Below are 12,849 nucleotides of genomic sequence, written 5' to 3' on the forward strand. Positions count from 1 at the left end.
AAATAAATCAATACTTTTATTCAGCAAGGATGTGTTAAATTGATAAAAAGTGATAGTAAAGAAGATTTATATTATTAGAAAATATTTTTTTTATTTTGAATAAATGCAGTTCTTTTTAACCTTTTATTCATCAAATATATTAGGCAGCAGAACTGTTTCCAACACTCATAATAAATCAGAATATTAGAATGATTTCTAAAGGATCATGTGATAGACTGGATGTCACATGTGACACTGAAGACTGGAGTAATGATGCTGAAAATTCAGCTTTGCATCACAGGAATAAATTATTTTTTCAAGTATATTCAAATAGAAAACTATTATTTTAAGTTGTAATAATATTTCACAATATTACTGTTTTTTTCTCTATTTTTGATCATATAAACGCAGCCTTGATAAGCATTAGAGACTTCTTTTAAAAATATAAAAAAATCGTTATGTTTCCAAACTTTTGACCTGTACTGTACCTATCCAATCCTGATTCAACACACCTGTCTGTAATTATCATGTGTTCCTGAAGATCCTAATTAGCTGGTACAGTTGTGTTCTCCAGGAACAGATTTGGCATCCTTGCTGTAATGTGTTACTCTTCAGATAGAGAGCAGCAAAACATTCATGAAATGAGCTGATAAACGTCTTGTCAGGAGAGGGTCTCAATGTTGAACGCTTACTGGGACAGAAAATGTTCTGTTCTTTCTTATAATAAAAAATCTGAATGATTATTTGGGCAAACTGACATTTTATTGTGGTAAAATGTTTTGGTAAAAAGTCTGATTAAACAAATTAAGCTCTATGGCAGTCAGCAACAACATAGTGCTTCATAATAGATTCAGCGCTGGGTGTTGAGAGATTTTAAGTTCTATTAACAACCATTACAAGTGACAAAATCGCTGATTTATCAACAATAAATTAACAAGAGACATTTTAAATATCTGCGTAATGACAATATATGACACTTCAGTTGAGTTACCGGTGACATGTTTAGCCTTCTGTGTACGCAAGACAGTTCATCCTGGTCACTGCTCTCAGAAGAATACAATCCAGTTTGTTGCAAACACCACCTCTCCTGCGTGTGTGAGAAGAAGAATTCAGAGGCTATTACACTCTTTCAAGTGCACTTTACTGTTCTCTTACACTATTTACGGTTCAATACAGAACTTCACAGGGGGTCCATCTTTATTCCCAACCTCTAGACCAGTTCAAGTTTTAACCAACATCTGTCCACAGTAAGGGCTGAATATTCAGAGAAATCCATCTCAAATAAGATCAGACGTCCACAGATGCAATCTCTGCAGAGGTTACAGCAGCAGATCAAGTTCCAGCGGCTCGTAGACCCTGTTTCTGCATGACATTCCAGAGTTTGTGGAGGTTGGACTGAGTGATGAGGTCGTCTGGTTTGAGCTGCAGCGCACGGAGGTAGTTGCTCTCAGCTTCCTTCAGCTTCCCATTAAGATGGAGGATGGCCCCGAGATTCATCAGAGCTGCTGGATGCTGGGAGAACGAGAAAAGCAGACACAAAAAGAGAGAATCATGGATGGATTATAGAATGTGGGTCTAGAATTAGGTAAGAAAAAAAACTGAACATTCTAAAAAGAGCAGATGCAACAAATATAAAGGAAGACTTCAGAAAATTTGAAGTTTGTAATTAATGCATATAGAAGATTCAATAATTGTGCAAGGTTACTACGACAAAAATATCTTTAACATCTGGCTGAAGAAGGTACTTACATCAGGTCTTAAATCAGCTGCCTTCCCATAATACCTTTCAGCTGCCTCATTCAGACTGGCCTGTCTGTGGACAAACACACACATTACTAGAACCTGTAAGTTATTATGGAAATTATTATGCATACATAATAAATTATTAATATTTCTGCATAATGAGTGTTGGCCCAGGCAACTAGCTCTCTAATGTACATACTAGTGCGACTTTAATTTCTCTAATAATACTCTGCTGCCTCTTCTCACATCAACACAAGTTAGAATAATTAATTAGCTACGCTGTAAGTAAAACCAATATGTCCATGTATTTATTTGGCAAGCAGCTGTGGAATAAGCAGAATAATGTAAAGTCAGCTAGTCATTATCGCAAAATATTCCCTTGTTTCATCGTAGATGATGAAACACGTGGAGTCCACCTGCAATCCATCTGAAACAAGTGTGCAGATGTAGCCATACGAATGTTTGACACACACACACCTGAGCATATGAGCAGCGCTGAACACCACGTCAAATTCTGAACTATCCAGCTCTGCAGCTTTCTGAGCCATTACTGCTGCCTCTCCCAGACGAGACTCTTCACACAGAAATTGACCTGAGAGAGAGAGAGATAGAGAGATAGAGATAGAGAGAGAGATAGAGAGAGAGATAGAGAGAGAGATAGAGAGAGAGAGATAGAGAGAGAGAGAGGAGATCACAGGATGGAAATCAACTCAAACACAGCAGTCGAAGATCAGATATGCAGGAGGCAGGACATGAAGCACAATGAACCTCTCCTACTTCAGGACATAAGTTTACAGATTCATTTAAGTGATAAGAAAGGACATGGTTTTGCAAGAGTTGAGAAGGGGCTGTTTCCTTAGTCAAACATGAAGCACATTTGGATTCATTGTGAGAATTAAATTATATTTTTTTTCATTAAATTTTCTATCTATCTATCTATCTATCTATCTATCTATCTATCTATCTATCTATCTATCTATCTATCTATCTATCTATCTATCTATCTATCTATCTATCTATCTATCTATCTATCTATCTATCTACACACATACATATATACATATATACACACACACACACATATATATATATATATATATATATATATATATATATATATATATATATATATATACATATACATATATATATACACACACATACATATACATATATATATATATATATATATATATATATATACATATGATATTATATATTATACATATATTTATTAATAATAATAATAATAATAATAATAATGGCAATAATATTTAAAGAATTGAGCATTGATCAGTAACATTAGAATGGAATAAAATCAGATCCTACCGTAATGCATATAGCAGTTTCCTCTAGTAGGATCCAGCTCTATTGCCTTCAGGAAGTAACGCTCTGCTTCAGACTTTTGTCCCTGTGGAGAAATTAAGAAATAATTACAACTACACCCACCGTTACTATTAAAGGGACATAGTCGTAACCGGATCCTTTAAATTTACGCTATACATGATGTTAGATGTTATCAAAGTGTGGGAAAGTACACTTGTGTGACTGTTTCTCCATGTTTGATGTTCAATTGTCTCACTTTCTTTACAGTTCAGTGCTGATTGCTTCCATGTTGGTGTTACCTTTGCAAACGTTCTTGTCATAAGCAGCAAGGTTATATTAGGCTTGCTTCACTGAACAGTTTTGTGGCAAACACTTCAGATAAGAGGATAAAGAAATAGCTTGGAAAGCCGTAGCATTTCATGCTCTCATTGGACGCGGTTCCTGAAAAGCATTCAACTATGTCCAAGAGCGTTTATCAAATGTATAGGCCTATAATACTTGAAGTCAGGGTTTCAAAAACCACTAAATACCTGCAGATTTGAATCCAAAAAGGGTAAATACAAAATAAGCTATTGTTTTAGCCCCAGACCTCGATTTAATCTGTTGACTAAAGCGTTAAATTAGCTTTTCGAGGACATATTTTCAATGTAAAACAAGTTCAAGTTCAAAAACAGACTGCTAAACTCTATACAAGGCTAAACGGAAAAGGAAACAGAAGTAAATGTCCTGAATCTTTCACGTTTTGGCCATCTGACAAAAATGGTCTTGTGAGGTACATCATGACATAACTTCAGTCATTTTGTCTGATGCTGTTCTGACCGCCTGACAGAGTAAGCCAGCTAATACGCCGCAGTTCTTCAACAGGTGGTCAAAAGTTCACCAATAACCTGTTTTCAAGAAGGAAAGACTAATTAAATTAAGCACGGTGCTTGAGGGGTAATAACCGGTTTTAATCTGTGTGTATTAAGTGGACAGGCCAAGTGGGGGTTGGTGGTGTTTGGGGAGGGGGGGTTTAAAGTGAGCAAACAGGTTTGAGGCAACAGTCTGCACTCTTGACCAGCCGTGCCAAGACACAAACCCAAATCAGATTAGGAGGAGGATATGAGATATCACGTCCTGGGGGGGATGCAGCTGCTCAACCTTTCTTCATCACCCCTTCTCCATTTACATCATGGTGGTCAGAGAGGAAAATATCACGGGGAGCAAGGGTTATTTCGTATGCAGGGAGATATGGGATAGTGAAAGGGGTGGAATAAAAATGTGAAAATCTGAAAAGACAGGCTTCATTATTAACAAAATGATGTTGCCGTTGATGTCTGAGAGATGTTTTTGTGTCAATGTTCCTCTCAAGGACGAAGCAATTATTTCTTTCCTCAGCACTAAGAGTCTCATGATGGGTCATCTGTGGCAAATGATTTTGATAACCAGATCCATCTTTGGATACTTCTTTCCACTTCATCTCCCCATTTGCAGATTGAAATCAAACTAAATGGATTTAATATTTAATTACGCTTTCACAAATCCATTTAGCTTCAGGTTTTTACATTCATACTGAAAATTTAATAGCAACCACAGTGTGTATAAAATATAGCAGCAAAAGTCTGAGACCACTGGTGAAAAAGCTTATATTTAGCCTATTTTATTTAATAATATTTTATTATTTAGGTAAAATAGAAGCATTGTCACTAGTGGTACAATATTATTATTATTATTATTATTATTATTATTATTATTATTATTATTATTATTATTATTATTATTATTATTATTATTAGTAGTAGTAGTAGTAGTAGAGCGATAGAATGGGATGGATCATGGATGGAAAGAAGTGGATGGAAGGGATGGGATGGATGGGATGGATGGAATAATGGATTCATGGATAAACAAACAAATAAATAAACACCATGTCAACTGATTTTCAAAATCTTTATATTTGTTTTCAATGTGGGCTCAGACTTTCAGGTCTCACTTTTGTGTTTGTGACAGAAGAAAAGCTCACAAACACAAAAAGGGTAATAGTGTACTTGTCAGGTTGACTCACCATGATAGACAGCAGTTTTCCATAGGTCAGGTGGGCAGGAACATGGTCGGGTTTGGCCTTCAGTGACTCTCTGTACCAATGTCCCGCTTCCTCTAGATTATTCAGCCTCATATACGCCTCACCTGTGGGCCAAAGTCAGAAGGACATCCAAAATTAACCTAAAATTCCCTGGACTTCATGCCGACAAATCAAATGCAAAGAAAAGCATATGTCGTTTGATTAAATTGAGGAGTTATGAAAGAACTTTTCAAATATGCTTAGAGTTGACATTAAACCTCTGGAGTACTATGTTTGAAATGTATAGAGAAAAATGTTCTAAACTGCCTGATGTCCCAAAAACAACAGTCCATCATGGTATGAGACTGATAATGAAAGTATCATACAAGGGACAGAAACCATAACCGTAACTGTAACTGTAAGCAACTGAGCTTTTTCAAAAGGTTGCTATATTAAGGTCATGGGTTTGATTCCAAGGAAATGCATATACTAAAAGAAAAAGAAAAAAAAGCACACCTTGAATGGATTCTAAAGTCACTTTGGAAGCATCTGCCAAAGGCATAAATGTAAACTCATCACATCTCCGGATACTGATTCAGTAATGCAAGGACACATTATCTATGTATCAGATTCCAGTCACATCTCCAGGCGTGACAAAAAAATTATTTGGGATGGTTTTACAAATAACTAGCGTTTTATACAATATAAATTATTTCAAAACAGCTTCACGGTAATAAACGGGTAACATAATTAATAATGCAAATATGAAATATGAGACAAATTCAAATTCTGTTGTAAAGCAGCTGTAGCAAGATAATGGTGTGATTAAACTGAAGGGGTTGTAGAACATTAAAAATATATTTGAGGTCATATTAGAAATCTTAAACGGAGCATGTTGATGAGGTTGTCTATAAGAGGGGAAAATCTAAAATTGCAGGGGAAAAATATCAAAAGGGGATAATAAGTCATAGGGCTGGTCTTTTTAGGTATAATATTTGTATGGATAGATTGATGGATGGGATGGGATGAATTGGGATAGATAGAATGAGAATTTATAAATTTACATTTAATATATTGTGAAAAAACACAACCTCAATTTTACATTGGTCTATAGATATGTACAGGTACATACATAAAATACACTCACCTAAAGGATTATTAGGAACACCTGTTCAGTTTCTCATGAATGCAATTATCTAATCAACCAATCACATGGCAGTTGCTTCAATGCATTTGGGGGTGTGGTCCTGGTCAAGACAATCTCCTGAACTCCAAACTGAATGTCAGAATGGGAAAGAAAGGTGATTTAAGCAATTTTGAGCGTGGCATGGTTGTTGGTGCCAGACGGGCCGGTCTGAGTATTTCACAATCTGCTCAGTTACTGGGATTTTCACGCACAACCATTTCTAGGGTTTACAAAGAATGGTGTGAAAAGGGAAAAACATCCAGTATGCGGCAGTCCTGTGGGCGAAAATGCCTTGTTGATGCTAGAGGTCAGAGGAGAATGGGCCGACTGATTCAAGCTGATAGAAGAGCAACTTTGACTGAAATAACCACTCGTTACAACCGAGGTATGCAGCAAAGCATTTGTGAAGCCACAACACGCACAACCTTGAAGCGGATGGGCTACAACAGCAGAAGACCCCACCGGGTACCACTCATCTCCACTACAAATAGGAAAAAGAGGCTACAATTTGCACGAGCTCACCAAAATTGGACAGTTGAAGACTGGAAAAATGTTGCCTGGTCTGATGAGTCTCAATTTCTGTTGAGACATTCAGATGGTAGAGTCAGAATTTGGCATAAACAGAATGAGAACATGGATCCATCATGCCTTGTTACCACTGTGCAGGCTGGTGGTGGTGGTGTAATGGTGTGGGGGATGTTTTCTTGGCACACTTTAGGCCCCTTAGTGCCAATTGGGCATCGTTTAAATGCCACGGCCTACCTGAGAATTGTTTCTGACCATGTCCATCCCTTTATGACCACCATGTACCCATCCTCTGATGGCTACTTCCAGCAGGATAATGCACCATGTCACAAAGCTCGAATCATTTCAAATTGGTTTCTTGAACATGACAATGAGTTCACTGTACTAAAATGGCCCCCACAGTCACCAGATCTCAACCCAATAGAGCATCTTTGGGATGTGGTGGAACGGGAGCTTCGTGCCCTGGATGTGCATCCCACAAATCTCCATCAACTGCAAGATGCTATCCTATCAATATGGGCCAACATGTCTAAAGAATGCTTTCAGCACCTTGCTGAATCAATGCCACGTAGAATTAAGGCAGTTCTGAAGGCGAAAGGGGGTCAAACACAGTATTAGTATGGTGTTCCTAATAATCCTTTAGGTGAGTGTACATCTGAATGCAGTTCAACTGAGAAATAATCACTGACCCATCATGTTGTACAAACTCTGCGGTGCGAACTGTCGTGGCATCTTTTGCACAGCCTCTTTATAAATTGAAAGCGCCTCCTAGACGACAAACAAAAACAGCCTGTAATAATGTGACAAAAAGAACTGTAAAGTATGAACAACCAACAATTCATACAAGAACATTATTGGATCCATCTAAACTGGGTTATGCATGTAGATTTCAATCAATCCTCAATGAATGAGCTGAGCTGTACCTCATGCTGGCCCAGCTCATGAAGCATCTTGCCCAAGTTGTACAAGCAGCTGGTGACGGAGCTCTTGTGGGCATGAGGGTCCTTCAGATTCTCATCAGGGATGTCCGCGCAAGTGTGGAATGTGCGCTTGGCCTCTTCGATATTCCCCTGGGAGACCAGGATGATGCCCACATTCAAGTATGCAGCTGTGAAAATCAGGACACAAGTAAAGAGACTGACTCTGATGGTCAAAATGGTGGACTCAAAAAGAGCTAAACTCACAGGCCAGAGTCGGTCTGCTCCCGATGGCCAGTTTATAGTAATGCAGAGCCTCAGAGAATCGCTCACTCTCCTGTAGCAGCAAACCACTGGATGAAATAAAAGCACACACAGGTTTTAAGCTTGAGAAATGATGTGTGAAGCAATATGAACATATAAGTTTGTGCAAGGACCAGAACGTGACAATGAAACATGGAGGGTTCTTCTCCTCTCCAGGGTTAATGAATGTTAGAGGTGTTTCACACTTCCCTTCATGCCTGCAAATCAGGACTAATGACTAATGAAATCCCCGTCACACACACAAGCCCTGAGAGAGAGATACGGCAAATACTTGCACTGCTCCTCAACCTCCCACTTTAGTTTTCTGAATGCTAATTATGACTTTCCCCTCACAAAGAATGTTTTAACTTTTTTATTTTGGGGCCACCTTTATAAGAACTAAACGTACTATAAAATAGTTAAAAATCAACTAATTAATATTATGGCACATATTCCTTTTTTTGTACATCTGTTCATGTCTGCTGCCCTGCAAAAGTCATGTTTCAGTGGATTATGTCAGTTTCCATGGAAAACTGGCTCAGATAAAGTGCTGTATGACCTTGACAAAACCAACTCCCCAAATTTTGAAAACACTGTGCACAAAGAGAGAGAGAGAGAGAGAGAGAGAGCTAAGTCATCCCTTTGTTTGCTTATTTCTGGTCATAGACAAAGACAGAAATTAAATTAAATGGGAGGGTTATGCCATTGTTTAAAAAAAAAAAGCCTCAGAAAGGTGTAGTTAGTTCTGAAAAAACAACAACAAAAAAACCCCATCTAGCATCATTTGTTTTCTGAACAACTTGGTTAGAATTTTTTTTTTTTTTTTTTATGTATTTGATGCAACAACATTCAGACAGTGTGGTGTAGATATAAAAAAAATAGGTCAAAGTTATTGGTAACACTTTACAATAAGGTTCATTAGTTAACGTATTAACTAACATGAACTAACAATGAGAAATACATTTGTTACAGAATTTATGAATTTTTGTTAATGTTAGTTAATAAAAATAGAGCTGTTCATTGTTTGTTCATGTTAATTCACAGTGCATTAACTAATGTAAATAAATACAACTTTTGATTTTAATAATGTATTAGTAAATGTTGAAATTAATATTAACTAAGATTAATAAATCCTGTAGAAGTATTGTACATTCTTAGTTAATGTTAACTAAGGTAGTTAAGCAATGTTAACTAATCAACCTTATTGTATAGTGTTACCAAGATATTGTACTCACAGGTTGTAGAGCATATCAGCCATATTGCCCCGGTAATAAAGAGCATTTCTATACGCCCTCTCTGCCTCAGCCATCTTTCCCTGGTTCTTCAGGACATTACCCAGGTTGCCCCAAGCTAAGGGAAACATGAAATCTCACTAGAATATTTATTCTGAAGATAACATATCTGATATTGCGGAATACAAGCTCTTTAAACCCACCTTTTGCAGGGTTGACAGCAATGCCAGACCTGTACAGCATCTCTTCACTCTGCCAGTCCTGGTTCCTCCTCACAGTCTTCAGGCTGTAGAGAAGCACCAGGCCTGCGGCACAGGTCAGCAGGAGCGCTCTGGAGCATCTCAACCTACAGCGCATGAACATGCTCCTAAACCCCACGGTCACGAGCAGACAGAAGCCCATACTGGGGATGTACAGCACTCGCTCGGCCACTACGAAGCCCACATAGAAGAACATGTTAGTGGCTGGGACGAAGGGCAAAACCAGCAGCCCGAGGGAAAAGACCACCACGTTCTCTGTGCGTGGGAGGGATTTTTGAGGGGTTTTGAGAGGTTTGTGATAACCATTTCTTTTAGGAGAATTCGAGTCCCTGTAGTGATTGTCATTGTGATTATGATTGTATCCGTTAGTTGCAGACTTTCCATTGCTCATGTAGGATTTTCCATTGGTTTCACTGATTTTTGTGGACTGTAGCAGTGGGCTTCTCAGGCCAAACCATGCCAGGAGAGCAAATCCTGAGTAAAACATAACCGACTGAAGGTTCCTCCAATCAGCGATGGATCTGAGCAGAGGAACGGCATCCATTGACCAATCAAAGCTGAGCTTGTCAGGACAGAGGAGGAGCCAGGCATTGACAGCTGGCAGGTACAGGAACGTAAGCGCTCTGGTCAGAAAGTGAGGCGAGTCGGCTGCTGGGTTGTCTGAGTTGGAGAAGTTTGGCGGCTTGTTGCCCATCCAGTAAAATCGAGCGGTGAGCAGAATCATTCCCCAACCAACCAGCCAGGCTAAACTGACCAACAAGGTCATGTTCCTCCTCTAGAAAATGAAGAGAACAAAATGGATCATTTTACATTTTGACTGTTTCTATTCCTTTGTTGTTGTTTTTAGAAATGAAAATGTCCACCACAATGTAATTTCCACCACATCTAAAGTTATGTATTATTGCATTTTGAAATGGAAATGATGATGATGGAAATTACATTAACATTTCAAGAAAAAATGGCCAACAATTTTGTAGCTTAAGCTAGCATTTTATGTATCATAAATAGACCAAAATAACATGATCACAGATTTTTGACAATGACAAAATTTCAACTTGATTTAAAGTGACAAAAAATAAAAATAACCTGCTCACAACTATTTACCAGATTTTTTTCCAAGCATGCTCTTCACTGACACTGTTGTCTGTTGTCTCTTTATAAATATTAAAATGTTTTACGTTTATGTCACTATTTGTTTGTTTACCATAGTTTTACATATGTAAATTCATATTTTAAGGATTGAATAGTTTACGATTAAAAGTCTGGGACAAATGTATACATAAAAAGTCTGAAAAGTAGAAAAAAATATTAATGTTAAATAAATGTTCCCAAGACTGCTTAATGAGACCATGTAACATTTTAAAAATGAAATAATAAAATATATAAAAAGACATCCCCTGGTGCATAAAAGTACCAGAATAAATACCCCTTTGGATTTATACTGCATATAACAGTCTTTTGAGCGAAAAGAAAAATCTTTTCTTGTATAATTGCCTCTTGGGCACAGCATGACTATTGACAAAGTGCATTCTGGGGAAGTCAAGCTCAAAGACTGGGGAAATTAGATGCCACGAATATCGATTCTTTATTTCACACACAATGGGTCAGAAACTTATGGGCTAAAGCCACGATAGATCCTCTGCTTCCACTGAGTGTGACACTTTAATCTACAGTTCAGATATGGTTGAACTGAATGAGCTCTATTTCATCACCTGTTTGTGTTCATGCTCTTTTGTACCAAACTGTAAAATCAATCTTAGATTGGAGATACCATAAAGACCTTACAGCGAAGATGTAAAGAACAATCATCAGACAAAAAGCAGTTATCCTCAATGTCATGGCAGTTTTCTTCTCTGCTTATAAAGTTTGTGCATAAGGTCATGTTTCAACTTAGTAACTCAACAAATAAAACTCATGCATAAAACACAACAAATGACCTCAGACAGAATCCAGACAGAAATAGTCAGGGCGTTGGAGGATGTTGATGAACTGAACTCATTACGCTGCAGTTCTTTAAGAGGACAGAGGAGGAGCTTGTTTTAGCTGCTGCTCATCACTGCACTCACAATTAGGAAGATTGTAGGTTTACAGACTTCTCCATTGGGAAACCATCCAAATCTAATCAGAATCTTTCAGTTTTTAACATCAAGGAAAATGTAGGAGCATCATATAATATCTCAACCAGTAAACCTACTGTAGTCTAAACATAAATACCTTTAAGATGCATGATCGGTGTTAAGGAAATGTGAGATCCACAGCATCATTTCACAGCTGAATTTTCCTGTCACAGCATAAATGCCGCCACATTAATCAATTTGTTGACTGTTTATGAGAAAATTTCCCTGCACAGCATTAAGACAAATGAGCCAAAATATTGTGTGTGTCATCATTGAATTACCTTAAATAGACTATGAAGCATTTCTTGTGAAGCTGGAAAGATTCATTTAACTCTAATCAGTCATCCATCTTTTTGTATTTCCCCCCTTAAAGGAATATAGTTTGTCATCATTTACTCACCCTCAAGTTGTTTCAAACCTGTATGAATTTCTTTCTTCTGCTGAACAAAAAGGAAGATATTTTGAAGAATGTCGGTAACCAAACAGTTGATGGACCCCATAGACTTCCATAGTATTTCTTTTTCCTACTATGGAAGCCAATGTATGTAAATATCTTCCTTAGTGTTCAGCAGAAGATAGAAATTCATACAGGTTTGAAACAACTTGATGGTGAGTAAATGATGACAGAATTTTCATTTTTAAGTGAATTTATTCCCTCCAATCAAACTAGAACTCTCTCTTTTTTTTCAGAATAAAGACCAATTCACACTGCACCGACAGACGCTGACCGATGCGGTCAATAAGGCAAACAGCAAATATGTTCAATCAGCAAAAATAAGCGCCAACCAGAACCCGACAAAGTGTCTGTTGCCATCTGTCAGTGCAGTGTGAATTGGCCTTAAGACAGGTTGACTGAGGGTGTGGAGATCCTGCGCTAAACCGGCAGCCACGTGCACCATTGCTATGCAGAAAAAGGGCAGAACGCATTCCAGACAATCACACGAGCTTTATCTCATCTCAGCCCGATTAGAGAGCAAATGAGATGAAAAATTGCCCTCTATCTGCATTGTGCGCTCGTATGCCCAACCTCAAAACTAATCTACAGCGTATTGTTTTAGACTCACACTGCATTCAGCTCAAATCAAAGCAATATCATATATCAGGGGTGTTTGTAGCCTCTAGAATATCAATGAGGGCACCCTATCTCTTTTCATTACCCTGATACGCATTCATTACCGCATGAATGTAAAGTCTGAGACGCGTGGCATTAAATATGCAAAGTC

At 37.8% G+C, this 12,849-nt stretch overlaps 1 protein-coding gene across 1 annotated transcript in view; it reads right to left on the reverse strand.

The window, feature by feature from the left end:
- Positions 1-721: 721 nt before the first annotated feature.
- tmtc2a (transmembrane O-mannosyltransferase targeting cadherins 2a) overlaps positions 722-12,849 on the reverse strand; it is a 31,367-nt gene continuing 19,239 nt past the window's right edge. Inside the window, exons 3-12 of the mRNA XM_084406387.1 lie at positions 9,453-10,284; positions 9,253-9,367; positions 7,982-8,067; positions 7,721-7,905; positions 7,487-7,565; positions 5,090-5,211; positions 3,052-3,133; positions 2,200-2,314; positions 1,729-1,792; positions 722-1,491 (exon numbers count right to left, since the gene is read on the reverse strand). Coding sequence (XP_084262513.1) covers positions 1,312-1,491; positions 1,729-1,792; positions 2,200-2,314; positions 3,052-3,133; positions 5,090-5,211; positions 7,487-7,565; positions 7,721-7,905; positions 7,982-8,067; positions 9,253-9,367; positions 9,453-10,284 — 1,860 coding nt within the window. The 3' untranslated portion in view covers positions 722-1,311. The remainder of the gene's footprint in view (positions 1,492-1,728; positions 1,793-2,199; positions 2,315-3,051; positions 3,134-5,089; positions 5,212-7,486; positions 7,566-7,720; positions 7,906-7,981; positions 8,068-9,252; positions 9,368-9,452; positions 10,285-12,849) is intronic.

The sequence above is a fragment of the Rutilus rutilus genome, assembly GCF_951802725.1.
Source record: "Rutilus rutilus genome assembly, chromosome: 4".
Classification (NCBI taxonomy): domain Eukaryota; kingdom Metazoa; phylum Chordata; class Actinopteri; order Cypriniformes; family Leuciscidae; genus Rutilus; species Rutilus rutilus.